The 21565-nt window shown below is 45.3% G+C and overlaps 1 protein-coding gene across 2 annotated transcripts in view; it reads right to left on the minus strand.

Annotated features, from left to right (window-relative positions):
• LOC138966417 (proteasome adapter and scaffold protein ECM29-like) overlaps window positions 1–21565 on the minus strand; it is an 87220-nt gene that overhangs the window by 40898 nt on the left and 24757 nt on the right. For both annotated transcript variants that reach the window (XM_070338650.1, XM_070338651.1), the window contains exons 17-20: window positions 21225–21417; window positions 3615–3706; window positions 3321–3455; window positions 756–942 (exon numbers count right to left, since the gene is read on the minus strand). In XM_070338650.1, the coding sequence (XP_070194751.1) occupies window positions 756–942; window positions 3321–3455; window positions 3615–3706; window positions 21225–21417 (607 nt within the window). The remainder of the gene's footprint in view (window positions 1–755; window positions 943–3320; window positions 3456–3614; window positions 3707–21224; window positions 21418–21565) is intronic.

The following is a 21565-nucleotide window of genomic DNA, read 5'->3' on the forward strand; positions in this document are numbered from 1 at the left end:
CCGACTCTGAGGCTTGATCAGAAAATGATGAAACCTACATTCAAACTGGTGCTGTCTGTCCTAAATCTGAACCCATTTTGAGCGGTTTCTCGTTTTTACATTTCTCAGAAATCCAGTGTTGCTCTCTCTATTCTGCCTTCGATCATTGACGCATACTTTTTTTTTATCCGAAGCATTGATCTGATCCCTTGCCAATCTACTGTTGGATATTTTTGACATGTATGAGGTGTAATAAAAGAACAAGAAGAGAGGATAAGAGAGGACAAGATAAGAGGATAAGATTTCATATAGTCCAGTGAGGTTACCCTCATGGAAATTCAGGTTGCTTTCTCTCTGGGGAAAGTGAGCTGCCACACAGTACGGCGCTACCCAATTTTTCTTTCTTTTTCCAGCATGCCTGTATTCATGTTTCCAAGCCCTGAGACTGTCGCTGTGAACTTGGGTTCTTTATTGTGCGCATGCCTGCACACGGGGGTGTCCGGACACCGAGGAGACTCTGCACAACGTTTACTCTGGGATATAAATCCCTCGCCGAACATGGGGATCAATCCTACGCTGATAGCAACAACTGGTTTTGAAGCCAGCGCCGCTAGCCACTAGCTATTTCCCCACCCTTTGTAGCCAGGGCATCTGGACCTAAACATATTTTCAATCCAGGGCGCACTAATCTATTATCCTCCAAATCTGGGACCAACACCGGAAAACCACGTATTTGCTGAAAAGTGGGATCCCTGTAACACACCAAGAACACTCACACAGCTGCTTGACGCAAGAGAGAAGGGCAGAGCTGCGATCTTTCACCCCAGCGTCTCCTTGTTCCGTTGCTTCTCCATCATGCTCCATGGCTTCCACCTGACCGGCATCGCCACGGCGACCAGCTACACACCAGCGCCCCATCACGTAACCCAGTGCAAGCACAGATCCCTGCTGTACCTCCAGACTCTGCAATAGATCAACAAATCATGAAACACAAAGTTCAAATAAATAAGATACATTTTTTCCAAATGAATAAAAGCTAGAAAAGTGATATTTCATATTATTTGTGGAATCTTCTTCAAAGTGTTTTGATTCTTAAACAGCAGAAAGGTCGACAAAGGAACAGACGTCTATCAGCAACCCTGACCCACATCTCCCCTCCACCCCCCCCCCCCCCCCAAACCCAACCTAAAAAATGTCAAGTCTAATACACAAATCGTCATCTGAAACAATTTCAACAATTTCAAAAACAATGCTATCAATTAAACAAGAAGAGCAAACGCTCGATCGAGTCACTTTCGCAGTTCTGAATATTATATGAGGCATCAGATGGACAGGAAGAAATTGCTATTCACAACACAATGAGTCACGTTCACATAAAATTTGAGCCCGGTCACTTTTATAGTTTCCGAGAAAAGCCCAACGTTAAGTTGTGTGTTGCCGAACAGAAAAGGCTAGTTATCTCCCTTGTTTTTCTGATAACGTTCGTAAAAGGCTACAGATGTAAATACTTTGATGTAAAGAATAATCCTACAAAGTTTCAATCACATCCGATGAACTTTGTCAAAGATATAAAATGTCTAATTTTTCCTTTGACGCTGACCTGTGACCTTGAAAAAGGTCAAAGGTCAACGAAACCATCGTTAAAGTGTAGAGGTCATTGGAGGTCACGACTAAACAAAATATGAGCCTGATCGCTTTGATAGTTTCCGAGAAAAGATATAAAATGTCTAATTTTTCCTTTGACGCTGACCTGTGACCTTGAAAAAGGTCAAAGGTCAACGAAACCATCGTTAAAGTGTAGAGGTCATTGGAGGTCACGACTAAACAAAATATGAGCCCGATCGCTTTGATAGTTTCCGAGAAAAGTCCAACGTTAAGGTGGTGTCTACGGACGGCCGGCCGGCCGGCCGGCCGGCCGGCCGGCCGGACAGACTAACACTGACCGATTACATAGAGTCACTTTTTCTCAAGTGACTCAAAAAGTAAGACAAAGGTGGTACAGTGGTACCTCCCTTTACGACCCCTCTCTTTTACGGGTCCCTCAATATTACGACTGACTTTTCTCTGACGGATTTTTTTTCCTTCTTTGTCTTAGTATTTCTCACCTCCATATTACGTCCCCCTCTCTAATACGACATACGACCGTCCATACGTGGACTTATAACGACTTTTCCCAAAATTATCACGGGTTTGGTTTACTCTAACTTATATCTCCAGTCGAGTGAGTAAGCGATACGGACACAAACACGTGCTGAAATCCTGTCCGTGTACAAGATCACTTCGGCACGCAAACGGCTGAAGTCATGGTTTTTCGTTTCTATTTCAGTTCATTACTTTATTTTGAATAGATAAAGGTCATTCGCAAGATGTCTGCTTCATTTTGCAAAGAACTGTGCAGGAACTCCTACCTTTTAAACACGCAAAGTTACAGAAACGTTATGAAACGGTAATCCAAACATCGAACCAAAACCGAAAGTTGTGGTGACGTCATAAAATTTTGCGATGTACGTATGCAAAGCGCGTGTAAACATTTTCAGTCTAGCTAACAATGGCGGCCGACAAACATGAAATCTGGAACTGTTCTCGGTTTTCCCCGATCCGTGACCGAATGACGCGATATACAACCACGCGTTCGTTTGAATCAATACATTCTCCTCAGAATCCCGTCAGTGAAGTTTGAAGGTGAGCAGTGGAGTGTCCTTAATTACTCAACTCTGTGGACAGTCCGTAGTGCAGTGTCCCTTGAATGAGCGAGTCAAGTTTCATCGTGAAAACTGACGCTTTTGGCTACAATTTTACATCAGTTTCAACACACTGCCGCGGTTCTTTTCGTTTTGTTCCTTGCGTTACGGACACTTTTCTTTGTTTTTAACCAAATCGTTGCTGGGTATCGTATGACTATGATTAGTAGCTGGTATCGACATCGATGTGCATGTTTTGGGACCGCATGCTCAGTTTGTTTATTTCAAACCTTAACCCACGAGTAGTTACGGGGCTTCATTAAACAAGCAAGAAAACTGTGTGGGTAATTAATTGAAGAGAAAACAGGTTACCATAATCGTTTAAGAAAAGAATAACATTACGTTGTGGGTGGCATCAATCAAAACACCAATGTCATTCCGGATCATTGACGGACCCGGACATAGCAAAACAATCCTCCATGTTACGACCCCTCCATATAACGACCGAATTTCGGTTACAGTTTCAAAGTCGTTATACGTTATACTGTATCCTAAATATAAATATGTAACTAAATCTCTGAACACACACACACACACACACACACACACACACACACACACACACACACACACACACACACAACTATTTTCATCACCAACCTTGTCTTTCAGCCTTGCAATTAGTTCTTTCACAGCATTCAGGATGTCATCCGATCTTCCTGTTGCCTGGGTGACGATAGCAAACAATTCTGCTGCATACTGCTTGATTTCATCTTTAGGCGAGGAAATGAAGCTCTGAAATGATAAGACAGAATTAAATCAACTCTCATTGTGGACGGTACTTTAATTTTAACTACAAAAATATACAGTATTCTGAAAGAAAATTCCATTTTCAATTTTAACGCACTTTAACAATATGTATTATTTATATCAAAAGGATTGGAGTTCACCTACCTTCAACCAATCCAAATGCTTGAGGAAGTCTGGTGCCAGTTGCTTGGGTGCCATGGCAACCACTTCCAGCAGACAATACATGGCTTCTTGGCCTACATAAAATTATAAATACTTTTAATTTTAAAGAAAGAGAAGATCTGAACAGAACTGGGCACACAATTCTTGATCAGCGTCAGTTAATTCAGCACAAAACAGTTCACATAAAATATTGAAGATCATTAAAACACCAACTGACCAAGAAACTTCCACTGGTACCGTTGGGCAATCTTTCAAAGTAAACCATGAACTCTCTACAAAAAAAAATCATAAACAAAATCAGAGATAAGCCTACAGACTACTCCTATCGAACAGTAATGGTCCTCCTTTGTTCATTACTTCCCCGGCCCCAGTATTACTTCAAAATAAATTTTAAGATTTTCTTTTTCTCCAATTAGTGAGCTGGCATCAGTCAGAGAACATAGAATATTGGGCATAAAATAATTTGTAAGCAGACTTCCGCTGTCCAAAGCTCTCAGCTGTCTAGTACCAAGAGCTAACAAAGAGTGAAACAATATCCAAAGTACAGTTTTTAAATAATGCAACGACTACAGTCTTTTCTGCCAACTACCACCAAAAAAAACCAAAAAAAACCAAAAACAACAGAATTGTTATTGTTATGATGCTCCTCCTGTTGCCAATTAACATTATCACCATTACTGAATGTTGCCCCCAACATACAAAACAAGTCAACAAGTGGTTAAGCGGTTATAAAAGCGCTGGATTAGTGAACCATCACCACTATGTTAGTGCACATGATCTTGAAGACCCATTGGAGTCACCAGGGTTTTACTCCAGCGTGTGACCCTGATTTGCCACCAAAGTTATCAGGAGGTTCTTTGGAACACTCTGGGTTCCTTCCATATCAATGATTAGGGGCTGCAGCCTACACTTTCAGCATAAGATGTTTTTTTAAAAACCCACCAAAACTCAAAAATGGATTTCTGTATTTTTCACACTTGATCTTACTAGCAGGTGGGCACACAAGTTGACCTGGGAGATCAGAAAATCTTCATCCTTAACCCACCAGGCAGGCCAGAAATTGAATACTCAATCTTCTGCCTCAGAGGCTGGCGTCTTATCCACTAATTTGCGCCTGTCTGATTATACTAACCATATCAGAATCTTGCACTGGTGCCTTACAGCGCATGATGACAGAGGTTCATAAGACCATGACTTCGTCTGATGTACCAGGTTGTGCGTCTTGAGCCGTGCATGGGGCACACCCCAATCTCGACAATCATTCCTTGAACCAGCAAGGTGGAACCCCTTTTTAAGACATCACCCCTTGAATGTTAATCGAAAATTTCAACAATAAATTTTCATTTAATTAATATACTTACCCAACTCACATATATAGCATTAACTTCTGTTTGATGCTTAGACATTGAAGTACAGACCCTGGTAACAGGGGGAGGTAACTCCCAAAACAAAACAAAACATTGAAGTCAAGGCCCTCAGGTAGTTTATATCTCCCCTCACCGGCAGCCCGCGCATGCGCGGTACATACCGCCGGTATAGTCATTCCCAATGAAACACCACCTTCAACCATTAATAACGATTGCGGGGTAGGTTGGGAGGGAATTTACTATGTGAGTTGGGTAAGTATATTAATTAAATGAAAATGTATTGTTGAAATTTTCGATTAAATCACATATTCTTACTCCAACTCACATATATAGCAGATTGCTACATAAGGTGGCGGGAAACTCACTTATTTCTGGTAAGAATCCGGCCTGCTTCAACCATGACTGGTAAGCAACTACTACCATCCCGGCGGGTACTAGAGAAACCTGCAGAAAGTAGTTTAAAGGCATATGTACGCGCTCCCGTGTTTACAAAGTGTAGTTTGCCCATAATCGATGTCAAACGCACCATAAGACCATGTAATGACGATATGTCGCCATGCGCGGACCATATACATGCATTACAGCTTGTTTTAGAGTCTCAAAAACTTTGGATGTAAACAAAGACGCGGAGTTATTTCCCTTGCGTCAACGCTACCTCTGTTGGCAAATCTATAAATAGGACGATCCAGATCAAAATGAAAATTAACATATCTCAACATTGAAGGGGTCCTAGACCACAATATTTTGCAGGGAACTTAATTTAGCATGTCTCCAGCTGTTGGTAAAGCAATTAGTGTGTATAGTCATCGAGTACATATGGCTTTAAGAAAGACGTCTTAAAACCGTCCAAAACACCGCTCTGAAGCCGTTCAAGATTCTGCCTGGTCGCAGAACCGCCAAATAAGCGGCCCAAGCTCTGGCCCCATGAGTTCTAGGAGAACGCAGAGGAAGGACTGAACACCCCCCCCCCCCCCCCCCCCCCATTTGACTGCCACACTCATAAGCTTGTTCAATGAGTGTGGAAGCCCATCTAGTCAGCGCTTTTTGCAATAATTTGCTTCTATCCGTTAAAAATGAAAGAACCTAAGATTCTGGTCTGGCACTCCAATAGGAGCCATGCAAGACGAGTATGTTCAAAATACTCAAAATCTTGCGCGAGACCCGAAAAAGCATGTAATTCGCTGCCCCTTCACGGGGAAGTGAGCACCAACAAAAAAAAGGAGTATGAGAGCCTTCTTTATAACAAAAAAGGAAGGCTTGCATCTCTCAATAATTCTATGGCTCTTAACCAAAAGAAATCTAAAAAGAGGAAAGAAATCCCAAGCTGGGACTGATGTTCTGATGACAAATGAATTGAGGACAGGGCCCTTTTCACGCCGGGCGTAGAAAGGGGAATGTCTTGTCTAGTTCTGACGACGTTTCTCAAAACTGATGAAACATCGTCTGCCATCAACAAACAATAGTTCGTAGAACATCCTAGCATCCTCCTGAACTGGGGAATGCTAAAGCCGATGCCCAAATTCTAGAATCGTGCACTATTGCAGGTGCCGGAGGTTGGTTTTTGGTTGTAACCACTCATGGATTGCTAATTATGGTAAAAAACCACCAGATAAGGTAAACTTAGATAAATAACCCTTTTCACATAAAGTCTGGATGAGACCTGAGTGAATAAACCTTAAGATTCGTGAGTTACGTCTTCCGGATAACCGGAAAGAGCGCCAACCTCACTGACTTGTCTTGATCGTGGCTGACGGAAAGAGTGAACAATCTCCTGCAATCAGCTAGACCAGGAAGACAGTCCTAACTCAAAAGAGAGCTGTGAAAGTTCAGAAGGCGAACGAGTAATGAAAAATGAACCTGTGCGTCTCCCACTTGAATAGAACAAGTCGCGTAAGGCAAAAATACATTTAGTCAAGCTGTCGAACTCACAGAATGAAACTGAACGCAATGCAATTTTTCAGCAAGACTGTATACTCGTAGCATCGTCAGTCCGTGGCAAAGGCAGTGAAATTGACAAGAAGAGCGGGGTAGTAGTTGCGCTGAGAAGGATCTAGCACGCTTTTCTGTACCTCTCTTCGTTTTAACTTTCTGAGCGTGTTTTTAATCCAAACATTTCATATCTATATGTTTTTGGAATCAGGAACCGACAAGGAATAAGATGAAAGTGATTTCGAAAATTTAATTTTGATCATAATTTTTATATTTTTAATTTTCAGACTCAGAGCTTGTTTTTAATCTAAATATAACATATTTATATGTTTTTGGAATCAGAAAATGATGAAGAATAAGATGAACGTAAATTTGGATCGTTTTATAAAAAAAATATTTTTTTTACAATTTTCAGATTTTTAATGACCAAAGTCATTAATTAATTTGTAAGCCACCAAGCTGAAATGCAATACCGAAGTCCGGCCTTCGTCGAAGATTGCTTGGCCAAAATTTCAATCAATTTGATTGAAAAATGAGGGTGTGACAGTGCCGCCTCAACTTTTACAAAAAGCCGGATATGACGTCATCAAAGGTATTTATCGAAAAAAAGAAAAAAACGTCCGGGGATATCATTCCCAGGAACTCTCATGTAAAATTTCATAAAGATCGGTCCAGTAGTTTGGTCTGAATCGCTCTACACACACACACGCACAGACAGACACACACACACACACACACATACACCACGACCCTCGTCTCGATTCCCCCTCTATGTTAAAACATTTAGTCAAAACTTGACTAAATGTAAAAAGAGTTCCAAATGACCAAAAGTGCAACACCCTCAGAGGAGTGAAGCACTAAAAGATTATGGCTTGAGTAAACCACAGCACCATAGTCCCATGAGGTAGACGCTAATTGTTCGTAATGAACCAGAGGCAAGAACCTTGTCCCTTGTTCAATGGATAGAGGCATGACTAAATGTCGAAAAAACATCTGGCATTTTCTAGACTCCTTACAAAGAAGAGTCGAAAGAAACGTCTTAAAGCCGAAAACAAAGGAAATAATTTGCAGTTTCGGTAAGTATGCAACCTCTCATCAAAAGATGAACCGAGATTTACTCATCAACAAACCAATGCGGCTTAAACGAAAGAGGTCTTAACTTAATTTTCACTAGCAAGTAGCTATGAAATTTAATCGATCAAGGATGGAAGCAAGCGTCATAGTGGGCGCTTGCTGTAGTGCCGAACATGGAACGATCAGTGCCTAAGGCTGTCCACTCAGAACTGATTAGGACGAACTCTCTAGGTGACCGTTAGAACATAATGCCGAAGTATGTGAAACCTCGGGAAGGCGTGAAGCCCGAAAGGCCTAGGAGATAGACGTCAGCTCTAGAAAGGCGTGACCGATCTCCTCCCGATAAACGAGTGATACCTGAGTAAAAGATATCAAAGTCCTCATCGGTGGGAAAAAAGCTCATGATAGAGCATAAGCATTCCTGAAGTTCCTAAAACTATAAGGGACACTCACCCTCCTATGAACCGAGGCTGTGAACCCAGCCTGATCCAATCGGTTTGCCAAAAGTAGGCTACTGCTGGTGCATGACCTGCTTTGAGTGTCTACCCAAGCATGGCCGAGCGTATGACGCAGTACTGCTTTCTGCGTTAAGAGTCCAAGTCTAACAAAGACAAGGACTCATAATCCTCATGGGTTGTGACAGAAAAAAAACTATGAATGATCATGGCTATGAACTGGACCGTCGTTACCCGCCGAGTATGTTAGACAAGAGTGCTGTAAACCGGCAGTCCTGTTGCCCTCAAACTACTTCTTGCCAAGACAGAAGAAGTTAAAAGAAAGTCCGAACGAACTCCTTGAGAGGACAAAAAGAAGGTGTGAACCCAAAGGCCGACAGCTGTCGTGAATGACCTTCTCGCTACTTGAATTTGAGAGTCTGTCATCTGCTTTCTAACCTAAGTAGAATGCTGATCAGATTCGTAGTAATCCTGAGTAGCAGCAGGAACGACAAAAATTGAAAATTTTATCTAAATTTTAATTTGATTATATACTTACCCAACTCACATACAGCAATTTACTTCAGTTTAGTGCTAGGACGCTGAATGGCATCGCCTTGGTAACAAGGGGAGGTCACCCTAAAAAAGAGCTACCTTGACCCCTTAACAGGACAAAGTCACACGTGACTTCCTGACCTTGCCGCCATCTTTGAATCATTCTATCGAAAGCGAACATAGAAAAATTTCCCTCTTTTTTAGGAAAAAAACCCAAAAAAACCCCAAAAGCGGGGCAGGAGGGCGGGTATCCACTATGTGAGTTGGGTAAGTATATAATCAAATTAAAATTTAGATAACAATTTTCAATTAAATTACATATCTTATCCCAACTCACATACAGCAGAATGCTAATGAAGGAGGTGGGAAAACAAAATTCCACTTGTCCAGCAGCGACAATGGCTGGTAGGGAGCTACTGCCACCATGACGAGTGCTGGCCACATCTCGCAGGTAAAAGTTGATGAAAACGCCCTGCGATTTCCAGTAGGCAGCGTCTAAGACCTCTGCCAGCACGCCTGAGCGGAGGACTGCCAGAGAAGTAGCCCAGGCTCTGGCTTCATGAGTTCTTGACAACTTCACAGGAAGGACAGAATGCCCAATCCCAACTTGTCTGTGCCACCACGCATACGCTTGTTTAATAAGCGTAGAGACCCATCTTACCAAAGTGACCCGCGACAAGTCCTTGCTCCTTTCAGTGTCAACTGAGATGAAGAGCAGTTTTTGGTCCCTAGACCTAATGGGCGTGGTACGGGATAAGTAGCTGGTAAGAGTACGAACAGGACAATTGACCATAGCAGGGTCACCAGACGCAAGAATCCTACTTAAAGGAGGAATGCGAATAACAGAGGAGGACAGACCTTGTTTTTGGTTTTGGCAAGGAACTCCGGCCGAAATCTTAAAACAAAAGAGCCATAGCTCTCAAAAGAAATATCCTTAGCCAGGCCTGAAAGAGCGTGCACCTCACCGCCTCCACGGGCAGAGGCTAACAAAACGAGGAACAAGGCTTTACGAGTCAAGTTAGCTAAGCTCGCTGAAGCTAAAGGTTCGAAATCCGAAGAGGCTAGAAACTTGAGTACCAAAAAATAAGTCCCCGCGGGAAGAGGGGACTTAGCCTTCGTAAAACCAATCGCTGCCCCCTTAAGAACACTAGCAATTACACCGCCCAGGTTAATGCTATGCCCTAATTGCTTCAGAGTAGAAGAAATGGCTGAGCGCCTGACTCTCAAAAAAGAAGGAGCCAAGCCCTGAGCAGCCAAACACGAGAGATGATTTGCTACATGCATAGAGCGAGGTGAAGTAGCAGTAACTCCATTCCCCGAGCACCACTTTGTCCAAGCTGACCAGTGTGACGCATAAACAGTGCTGGTCGATTCCCTGTGGGCCTATTGGACAAAGCCTAAAGTAGCGTCTGAGGAGCCAGAACGGCGCAGCGACCTAGAAAGAATGGAGGGCCGTCTGCGAGGCGAAGGAGGACGGGGAACCAATGTTGGCTGGGCCACCAAGGGGCCACCAACACCAAGCAAGGCTGTCCCCGCTCCGCCTTCCTGAGAACCTTTCCCAAGAGATGAAACGGGGGGAAAGCATAGGCTCAGACGCGACCAGTTTACTTCGAGGGCGTCTGTTTCCCTCCCCTCTGGGTCTGGAAAGGGGGAGATAAAGACCTGAAGCCTGCAGGAGAATCTTGTCACAAACAGATCGACTGTAGGCTTGCTGAAATGCCACCCAGACGTTGTAGGACCTGATGAGTCAGAGTCTACTCCGTGTGCATCGTACACTACGGGCGACTGAAGTAGTCCGCAAGAACGTTGAGTATGCCTGGGACGTACTTCGCTGACAACAGAATAAGGTGCTGGCTGCCCCAGGCAAGAATCTGACCTGACCTGACAGAAAGAGCGAGAGACAAAGTGCCTCCCTGTTTGTTGAAATAGGCCGCCATGGCCGTGTTGTCTGTGCGAACCCCAATTTGTTCGTTCCTGACCATAGACAGAAACGATTGGAGTCCCAGGAAAACAGCCTCTAACTCTAGGGCATTAACGTGCCCCCCACTCTGCGTCTCGTTCCACAGACCTGACGCAGTGTGAACAGAAAGATGGGCACCCCAGCCCTCCATAGACGCGTCTGTGAACAGAAACTCGTCCGGGGGGGGGGCAAACGAGATTGGCACTCCCTGTGAAAACCCAGGGAGCAGCCACTGCCTCGTTGTGTGCCGAAACCAGCTTTCAAGAGAGACTACTGTCTCCCAGCCCTGAAGAGAAGGCTTCCACAGCGAACTCAGGGCAGCCTGAAATGGCCGCTTGTGGACTCTGCCTAAGGGCACAAGAGTGGCCATCGATTCCATTTGGCCAAGAAGAGAGGTCAGAACACGTACAGCCGCTCTCTTTATCAAGGACAGAGTACGAAACAGACTTTGCAACCTGTCCACCCCTCTCTGTGAAGGGCGTACCCGCCAATCGACGGTGTATGTCTTTGCGTGTGGAAGAAAAACAACCCCCATGCTAAAAACGTCTGTGCCAAACCTAGGCTTAGCCACATGATGGTGTTTAGTTCTTTCCGTAACCTCCCAGAAAGAAAAGCTGAAACTAAGGAATTCCTGCGAGTCCTTTGTGCTGCGCAGCGAAAGTCGCTGACAGAAGCCACTGCCTCAAGAGGTAGGCTTAGCCGGAAAAGTTCCGACTGAGAGGTTACGAGCAATGGCTCAGTGAGCCTAAAAATTTAGTCAGAATGTGAGCCCATAATTTGGACATGTTCTGGCGACTTGTCAGAAACCAAAGCTTATGACCCTGATGAGAAAGCGCAATTCCGTAAGCCGTAAAAGCTGAGAAAGTTTTAACGGCTTGCCTTGTTTTTCACCACAGAGGCAAAAACAAAAATTGAGGCCTTAGCAACTTCACCCTAGAAGGTGAAAAATAAGAGGTATGACGCACCAAAGATGGGCGTACATACCGCGAAGCTGCCTAAGGCAGAGGGTTTAACCCAATGTGTGTTTGCTTAGCTCCGTATCTTGCCTAAATAAAGGCCAAATGTGGCCAGCCGACGCAGATCACAGCTTCTCCCAGAAGATGAACCACAAAAAGCAAAGAGCGGAGTAGATCCGCCTCTTGTTTGCAACCTGAGCCAAGCAATGTGCCAAGAAAAGCGCTGGGAGGCTCCGCTGTTCAAAAGACTTTAGCCAAAGCAGCTAGAAGCGACATGACATCCTTCTCCCGTGCGTCACGACGAAACTCGAAGTTAACAAGAGCAGAGAAGATAGAGCTCTATAAAAAAATCTTGCAAAGTTTCCTAAACGGAGGATAACTTGAAAAGATCATGTGCTTATTCCCCCAGAGACAAAAAAGAAGACTCAGTATATCATACTGTTCTACTGTAGCCGTCTTCCCTGCCAGAATAGTGACAACTTTCTCTACCGCATCGTCACGAAACCTGAATGGGTCTAATGACGACGCGATCAATCTCGACAGAGAACTCTGCAAAGTCTCAGAGAGAGACGATAACTCAAGCAAGCGTAAGCCAGTTACTCCAAAGACAAAAGAGAATTCTCCGAAAACGGGACTACTCTGTCTCTGCTGTATCATCTTGCCTAAGGACTGCAAGTTCCGGAAAAGTGGAACGAGGCAAGGCAAACGAGCCAATCAAATTGACTGAATTATGCAGCAGTGTAAACCTCTTAGCCAAACCAGCAGGCAAAGCTGAGGCTAAAAACAAAGAAGCACGGTAAGTCTGCGCTGAATCAGGAGCCAGACCTTGTGCTGTTAACCACGGTACAGCGTGAAACGCACCGCCATACTGCCCAGTAGTCAGTAGCATAGACAGCTCAAACGCTACCAACGGGAATTTCCAAAAACGGGAATTCCCGAAAGCGGAACTGCTGCTTCCAGTCCTTCGCAGAACGGGAATCCCCCAAAGCGGAAGGAGGTTGGGCAACAAGCCTACAAGTGTTGCCGCACCCTCCTCGAACTACCTTGAAGTAACTTCCGCCGCCAAAGCCAGTGCTAGCGGAAGTTCAACCAGTACACGGAGGTTGGCATCTTTGTCAACCTGAACAGAAGCACCAAAATCCGACTCATAATCCCGCACATCCGTGCAACAAGGCAACGAACTTCCGCCCTGACTACAATAGTCAGGCGAAGCGTCACCCAGAAGAGACGACACACGAGGTATGCGATACCCAAGCAGTGTGTCCCTAGGGACTGCTTTCCTGCCCAGAGGGCGGAAGCGGGGAATGTCACCCCCTCCTCAAAATACCGTGAAGCCACTTCCTCCGCTAAAGCCAGAGCTTGCGGAAGCTTAGTCGGTATGCGGAAGTTGACATCTTCGTCACCCTGGACGGAAGTGCCAAAATCCGACTCGTAGTCCCTCACTTCCGTGAAGTCAGGCAAGACACTTCCGCCGTGACTACCATAGTCCGACGAAGTGTCGCCCGGAAGAGACGCCCACGAGGGATTTTATACCCAAGCGGTACGTCCCTAGGGACTGCTTCCTGCCTGAAAGGCGGAAGCGGGGAAAGCTGTGAAAGCTGTGCTGCCGCACCAACCGCTCCTCTAGGGAGTGTCGGAGGACGCACTTCCCCTGTTCGGTCAGAGACCGAACGCGTGTCTGGGCTTTTCCCTCGATCTAGACGTTCACTCAATCGGAACGACGTAGACCTAGGGCCTAAGCTTTCGCGCACACGAACCGGTGTGGCTACTCTCTCCAAACACGCACTTCGTTTTGGCCGGAGAACCCGGTTACTGGCGAAGTATAAATACCTTGATCGTCGTCAGTCCAAGAGGCCTGGGAACGCAGCAGGGAAACACCACGGCTGCCCTCAAACGAGGCGTGAACGTCGGCGGACGTAAAAGTGGAGGAAGGCGGAACACACACCCTGGCAAGGGAACGCACACCTCCCACACCGGAAGGCAAAGACACATCTCAGCCTTGGTAGACGAAAACTCGGCTGAAAGAGAGAATATCTAAGCACTCAAGGAGTGCAAAATAGCATAAACATCCTGCTTCTCGCTAACAGGGCCTGAACCGGACAAGACCGGTGAAGCAGCTGAAGGCAAACTAGGCATAGCCGGAGAATTAGGTAAGTCTATCGCACATCAAACGAGGATTTAGTCAAGGATCTGTGACTTTAATCAAAGCTTAACATGCCGAACTCTACAACTTACGAGAAGGCTTCTTTGTGGGAGAAGGCTCGGCCACCGACTTAGCATTTTATTCTTTCCTTATCCGACATGGCGAACGGAAAAAATGTAAACAAAGCTAAGTATTCGACCAAACCTAAGTCACAAAACGATAACAAACGACAAAAAAGCTCACCCAAACACACAGTAGGAGCAGAGGGACCGTGTGCAAGTACCAAGGCAGGGTCTGACAAAGGCAGAAGTCAGACAAACCGGCTGAAAGCCGGAGCAAAATCAAAACACGTCTGTAGACACGGACCGCTGAAGATGGAATGATTCAAAGATGGCGGCAAGGTCAGGAAGTCACGTGTGACTTTGTCCTGTTAAGGGGTCAAGGTAGCTCTTTTTTAGGGTGACCTCCCCTTGTTACCAAGGCGATGCTATTCAGCGTCCTAGCACTAAACTGAAGTAAATTGCTGTATGTGAGTTGGGATAAGATATGTAATTTAATTGTTTCCTGATAAAAAGAGATGGTCGGTGTGATCGGCGAAACGGAAATCGAAAAGTCCAACTGACCACAAGTTATCCTCTCCAGTCCATGCATAAGCAGATGAAGATAGTACGAGGAAGCCGCGATTCTGGTTGTACGTCAGCAACCGAAAGTGCGGAAATCACGATGGCCAAAGCCTGGTGTGACATGAACAAAATGGCTGAAAGCCGTAGTGCCCGTAGGTCAGTCTGCTTGTAGGCAATTGACTGCGTATCAAAAGCCAAAACAGAAATCAAAGAAAGACTGGTCGGCATAACCGGAAACCGGGAAGTCAACCTGCCAAAAGGCTCCAAAGACGAAGTGTCCTCAGGAAAAATCTGGAAGTTAATTTCGCCGCCAAATCAAGAGTCACCATGAGTTTGGCCGAAAAACCAGAACACGTCTGTTCATCGCTGAAAGACCAAAAGTCAGACGCGGAGACCGACGCAAGCCGTATTCATAGATGCCATCACGTACAGACCCTCACCATCCGAAGCGGAACCGGAAGTAAGATACAGGGCATCCCTGCCCCCACAACCTAGAACCCCGAAGGGTTGACGTCGGAAGTTGCGGACAGGAAAGAAAAAGTGCTACGATCAGCTGGAACGTCGGAAGACGAACCAGAAGTAGCCGGAAAATCCCAGAGCAGAAGCACCCGCAACACCGTGGTGGTGCGAGCTGATGCTAATGCGTACGATCCTTCACTCGCCGGAACAGCTGAAGCGAAATCGGAAGTGAGAGACAGGGTACCGCTGCCACCAACGACCTGAAACCCGAAGGGTTGACCAGGGTCCCCCAGTGATGTTCCGAGGCGTCGGTCATCGGTCATAGACCGATTTAGGTTGTAAAATGACCGATTGCAAACACCTCTGTCTCGTCAAATGTCCGATCCGATCGCGAAGTTAGCGGTCATTGTCCGATAGTATTACAGTACGTCTAGAGCGGTCACTGCAAGAAGAATATGTACAAACTGAAGTATCAAACCCCGTTAAAACGAGTTCGAATCGGGGCCTACTTGAACTTCAATTTTCACTCTCGAAAACAATAACACAAGGGACGCAACTCTCGACCGAACAATATTACAAGAGCCACAACTCTCGCTACTTTTGACAGCGACACTTTACTTCCGCCGCCACATTTCTGCAAAGATGCCGCCGAAGAAAAAGGTTTGCGTGTGTGCAGGGCAGATTTCCGAGAGCTCAAACAAACTGTCATATCCATCGTCGAACGCTGAAGAAAGAAGAACACTGTCATATATATCGCAGGGATACCCCAGGGACAGTTTTGTTTCTCTGTGGCAGCTGATTGCTAAGTTGCTAAGTTCCACAGAGCTGCCTTCCCACACCTCATGAAGCTTGCGGAAATTGCACTCGTCTTGCCAGTCCATACAGCTGATGTGGAACGGGCCCAGAACAATATCTTGACCGCGAAGAGAAACCGCCTGCTCACTGAGACACAGAATATGTTGTTGAAGCAGAAGATAGAGGGGGACAAGGAGAGGGATGATCAATACCTTTTTGACATTGTTTGCAGATGGAAGTTAAAGAAGGATAGAAAGCTGTTCAAGCTCACTGAAAATGATCACGTGTGACATTCTGAAGTGTGTGAAAGATCACTTGTCATTTGTGACATTAATTCTGGAGCATAGTGTGTGTGTGTGTGTGTGTGTGTGTGTGTGTGTGTGTATGTGCCAAAGATCACTTATGCCATTCTGAAGCATGTGTCTGTGTGTGTGTGAAAGTAACCCTTCTGAACACTGTTGCATTTAAAATATTAAAATAAATTTGGAACTGTTCAGTTTTTATTTGCCTTTATTCAAATATTCTCAGTCATCTAAAAAGGTTAGGTGCCATGATTGGTTCGCTTGATCTGAATGTCCTATTGTTTTTTTGTAGTCAGGACATGATGTCCTATTAGTTTTTTGATTCAGGACATTTTGTCCTGTTGCCCTCCAGTCCTAGGAACATCACTGGTCCCCACTGGTTTTTAGAAACAAAATTCCATGACTTTTCCATGACTTTCCATGAGCCTCAATAACATTTTCCATGACTAGATCCACAGGTCGCCATTTCAGAACACGCAAACTTTTTACGTCTTGTCACTGCCAGTTTTGACACTGGCTTGCTTTGCACTGAATTTGAGTCAGTTTCTACGCAGTGTCTCTTCGACAAGCAAGTCAAGCATTTGCTACGCAGTCAGATTATCGGTAATGTTTGCTGGTCCTGTCATTTCACTAAACTGGACCAGCCACTGTTTGTATCCATCTGCACTTTCGTAAATTCTGTTTCGTAACCGTCACTGTGACTTGACGAACTGTCATTTTTTTCACCGCGATACACAGTTCATTGCGAAGATCTTCCTTGGTAATTCGTTCCAATTCTGCATACTTTTTGTTGTCAAGAAACAACTCGAAAGAAAGTTTCAAACTCATCATCCTCCATCTTGCTTGTCGAAGCGCTAAAGTACTTTATTGATGCAAAAACAAAAGCAGAAAACTTCGACGAAACCGACTCAAATGCAGCGCAGACGACACGACGAGATAACGGAAGGAAGTGAGCCTCACTTTGGCTCAAGTGCCGTTAAAAATACCGTTATTCTCGTATGCAAATACGAACAAGTTGGTCATGCGAACAAGCCTCGTGCTGGCGACACAAATCGCTGTTGGCTGGCAAAGGGGGGGGGGGGGGGGGAAATGGCTGGGCGACAAAAATAGCCGCTGGCGTGCTAAAGGTTAATTTTTTTTTATTTCTTATTTTTGTTAAATTCCATGACTTTCCATGACTTGAATTGAAATTCCATGACTTTCCAGGCCTGGAAAATTAAAAATCAAATTCCATGACTTTCCAGGTTTTCCATGACCTGTACGAACCCTGGTTGACATCGGAAGTCTACTGGCAAAGAGTCATCATTCCCGGAACCATCATTGGCCGAAGCCGGAAATGATTGTCCCCCAGTACCGGAACCCCGTGCAGCCACACTGTGCGGAACCGGTAAAGAATGAACGCTACCGCAACCCGAAACCGACGAAGCGGAACCGGAGGTAGCCGGCACCCCATTGTGCCAAATGCGGAAGGTGGTGGAGCCGCAAGATGAGAAGTAGCTGTCACCCTTTCTGCAAAATATCTAGAAGTAACTTCAGCGGCCAAAACCAATGGCCGAAGAAGTCTCTCCTCGACTCGAAAGGTAGACTCGACCTCTGAAGAGTCGTCCCGATCTTCGTCGTCATCCACACCATCAACGACAATGTCCTCTGGCATAGACTGAACATTCCCGGTACCATCATTGACCCGCGCCCGAAATGATGGTCCCCCCGTACCGGAACCTCGTGCAGCCGCACTGTGAGGAACCGGTGAGGAATGGATGCTACCATACCCCGGAACCGGCGAAGCGGAACCGGAGGTAGCCGGCAATCCCGATGTGTGAACAACCGGAAACACTGTGGTGCTATGCCCGGAAGCCGACACGTTAAGTCCCCCACCATCCGAACCAAACTAGCGGAAGCGGAAGTGAGGAACGGATTGCCGTTGCCACCAACAACCGGAAACTCGACAGGGTTGCCGCCGGAAGTTGATGAGAGCGAACGGAAAGTGCCACTATTAACCGTAACGCCCGAAGGCGAACCAGACGTGGCCGGAAACCCCCTTGCCGATGCACCCGCGTGAGCGGATGCCAAGGCAGACGATCCTATACACGAAGAGCCGGTCACACCAAGCCCAACGAGACAGGTAGGGTAACCGTCGAGGCGAACTACACTTCCTGAGGGTGCGGTAAGCAGCGAACTTCCCAAAACACGTACCTCGTCGGCAGAACCCGACGGTTGAAGGAAAGTCATCAGCAGAAGTCACGGTAGCTGACGGCCGAATCCTCGACATCGAGGCAGAGTCGCCGACTCCGGGTGGAAACGCCGCAAAGGCGGAACAAGCCACCCCTCTTCAAAGGTCAACATCTCCTGCATCTGTTCTTGAAGCTCGAAACCAAGGAAAGAGACGCCAAGACTTCTTTGACCTTCTGAACAGGAGACAAAGTAGGCGATAACACAATAAAGGGTCGAAAACGACCCGTAACGATTCTATGCTAACCTGGTCAAAAAACTTCCCGACCAGTTAAAAAGCAAGAGAATCCTTAATTAGAGCCTTGCTAAAAAGAAGATCTCTTTCAGATAATTCACTCGGCTTAAACATAAAAAGAAAGACGAACTGCTCAGCAGGAAAACGAATGTCACCTGCCTGGCAGCGCTACAGCTCTTGTCCGCCATGTTGAAAACCACAACTCCGTGAAGACGGAGACACCAAGTTTACAACACAATTTACCAAAATGCAAATGGCGGCACAAGCTATGAACAAGAAGAATCTGTTACAGATAAGTCACTAAACTTAAGCTTAAACAACAGTACGAACTGCTCGGCGGAGAAAGGACAGAACTTGTCTGAGTGAGCAACTGCTCTTGTCCGCCATTGTGAAAACAAAATGAACTCCGTGAAAACGGAGAGAGACATTTTCACCAGTGAACAGTTACAATAAACAAAAGTTGTAAACAAGAAAGATCTCACCAACAGCTTAGCAAGATGTACCTAGGGTCAATGGCCTTCCTCACAGGAGGCCAAAGGCTGAAAAGCCTGGAAGAAGCAGGGGCGGATCAGTTCATTTTATGGGGGGGGGGTTTCCAAAAGTATATTGTGAAGATATGGGTGTGAAGGCGCGAAGCGCCGAGCCGACGGCGCGAAGCGCCTAGCTTGCTAGGGGGGTGCCCCCGGAAAATTTTGAAAAAAAGGATGAAAAATGGTGCAATCTGGTGAATTCTGAGGATGATCATTACCAGTTTCAGGCAGCAGATTTTGTCACTGATTTATACCCCAAAAATTGAAACTCAACCCAAAAAAACACACAAAAATATTTTTATTTTTTGGCTGGGGGGGGGGGGTGTTTCCGGAAACCCCAGAAACACACCCCCCTCGTCCGCCCCTGAGAAGTACGAACACGTCTGAACACAAGCGTGTTGAAGTAGGGAATGTACCGCGCATGTGCGGGCTGCCAGTGAGGGGAGGTAACTACCAGGGCCTTGACTTCAAGGTTTTGTTTTGTTTTGGGAGTTACCTCCCCCTGTTACCAGGGTCTGTACTTCAATGTCCAAGCATCAAACGGAAGTTAATGCTATATATGTGAGTTGGAGTAAGAATATGTGATTTAATAGATCATAGCTGCTTTCTCAGATGTTCTGTTCATAGCATCTGTATATATACATTTTTACGACTCCCTGTTTTTTCAGACCAGATTCTCTACGTTTTTGAGGGTCTTATCAGGGGGGGGGGGGGACTACTGTTACACTAAAGCACTAAACAAAAAACAAACCAAAAAATATCAGATTTTCTGCGACATGGTGCAATACTAGCAGCGACTCTTGTGTTGTTTCCCTTCCCACAATTACTCACCATGACCTTTCCACCTTGAGCTTCCTGAGTCATGATGAAGTTGTTAGTAGTAGAATGGTGATGATGGTGTTATGTAGCAACAATACAAATGAGATTATGAAAACAGAAACAAAACAGGGACAAGTATAGTGTATCAGAATGATCAACAACAACAACAAGCAAACAAAAAACAAAAATCAAACAAATAGAAGGTGAAAAGGTAAATAAGAAATAATGTGAAAATCAAAATCTGAAACAGATAGACTGCTAACATTCTGAATAAAAAATAAAAAGTTTAAAAAGTTAAAATTTTGAAATGTTTTGTTTCGTTTTGTTCGGAATTAAACGTTGGTTTTTTATTCTTTAAATTCAAACCCATTAATTTAAACTTCTACACATGTGAGAAATCTGAACACAAGACAGTATATGAAGACGCTGTGATACATGCAACGCACACTGCAAATGCATGCCACATTCAAAATTCTGCTTGTTCCCTCCTGAATTCTTTGATTCTATACTACAATACTGAACATAAGCACATGCACGCAAGCCCCATCTGCTTTCTTCCTAGTCTAATGAATCTGTGCTGTATAAATGGCCTAAACTTGCTTTCATCAGGAATTCAGGGATGCAAAAATGAAACCCAACCAAATAAAATAAAGCAAAACCTGTTCTATCGCTCTGCATTAAATAGTTGGTCTATTCCTGCGACGATCACATACCATGTCCCTCTCGGTTCTCACAACTTTCAACACCTCCCAAGTTCTACAATCCTGAGCCAGGCATGCAATCATGAAATTGTAAAAATAAAAAAAAAGGAAAGGCTGAAAGCATGCCCCCACCCTCCCTCAAAACAGCTTTTTCAAAAAAAGATACAAAATCATGCAATTTGGTGTAATTTGGGGATCTTAGGAACAATCTCTAGAGCGTTGAAACTGCCAGAAATCTAACTGAAGGAGAAAATCTCATGCATGAAAACTAAGCAGCACACGTAACCAATCCTACTTTCATCAAATAACCCTTCACAGAGACAGTAACAGAAATAAATCAGCCCAGGCAGGGTGAGCCATGACTGAATAAGCTGCTCAGGATGGTGTGGTCGGCATTTAATCAGTAAGTAAACAAAACAGCGCACGTACCCAATCCTACTTTCATCAAACAACCTTTGACAGAGACAGAGGTAACACCCACCTGAGACAGCGGTCAGCAGCTGACGCAGCATGGTGACATAGGTGGTGACAGGGCCCTGGTCCCCTGAGTACTGGGAAAACAGTTGTGCTACGTATCCCGCCACTGCTGGGGCCTGGTCCTGTAGCTCGGCTAGCTGGGCGGTGGGCTTCTCCCCTGCATTCTGGGCCAGGCACATCCTCAGGTACAGCACAATCTGTGCAGAACAATGAGGCCAAGAAAAAAATATTCAATGTGTCCGATTCCCTGACCGACCCCTATTTTTTTTCCCTCCCAACCCTAGAACTTTTGTTTAATTAACCCTTCCAAATGTTTGTTATAGATAATTTCATTAAAAATGACAG

The sequence above is a fragment of the Littorina saxatilis genome, linkage group LG5 (assembly GCF_037325665.1).
Source record: "Littorina saxatilis isolate snail1 linkage group LG5, US_GU_Lsax_2.0, whole genome shotgun sequence".
Lineage (NCBI taxonomy): Eukaryota > Metazoa > Mollusca > Gastropoda > Littorinimorpha > Littorinidae > Littorina > Littorina saxatilis.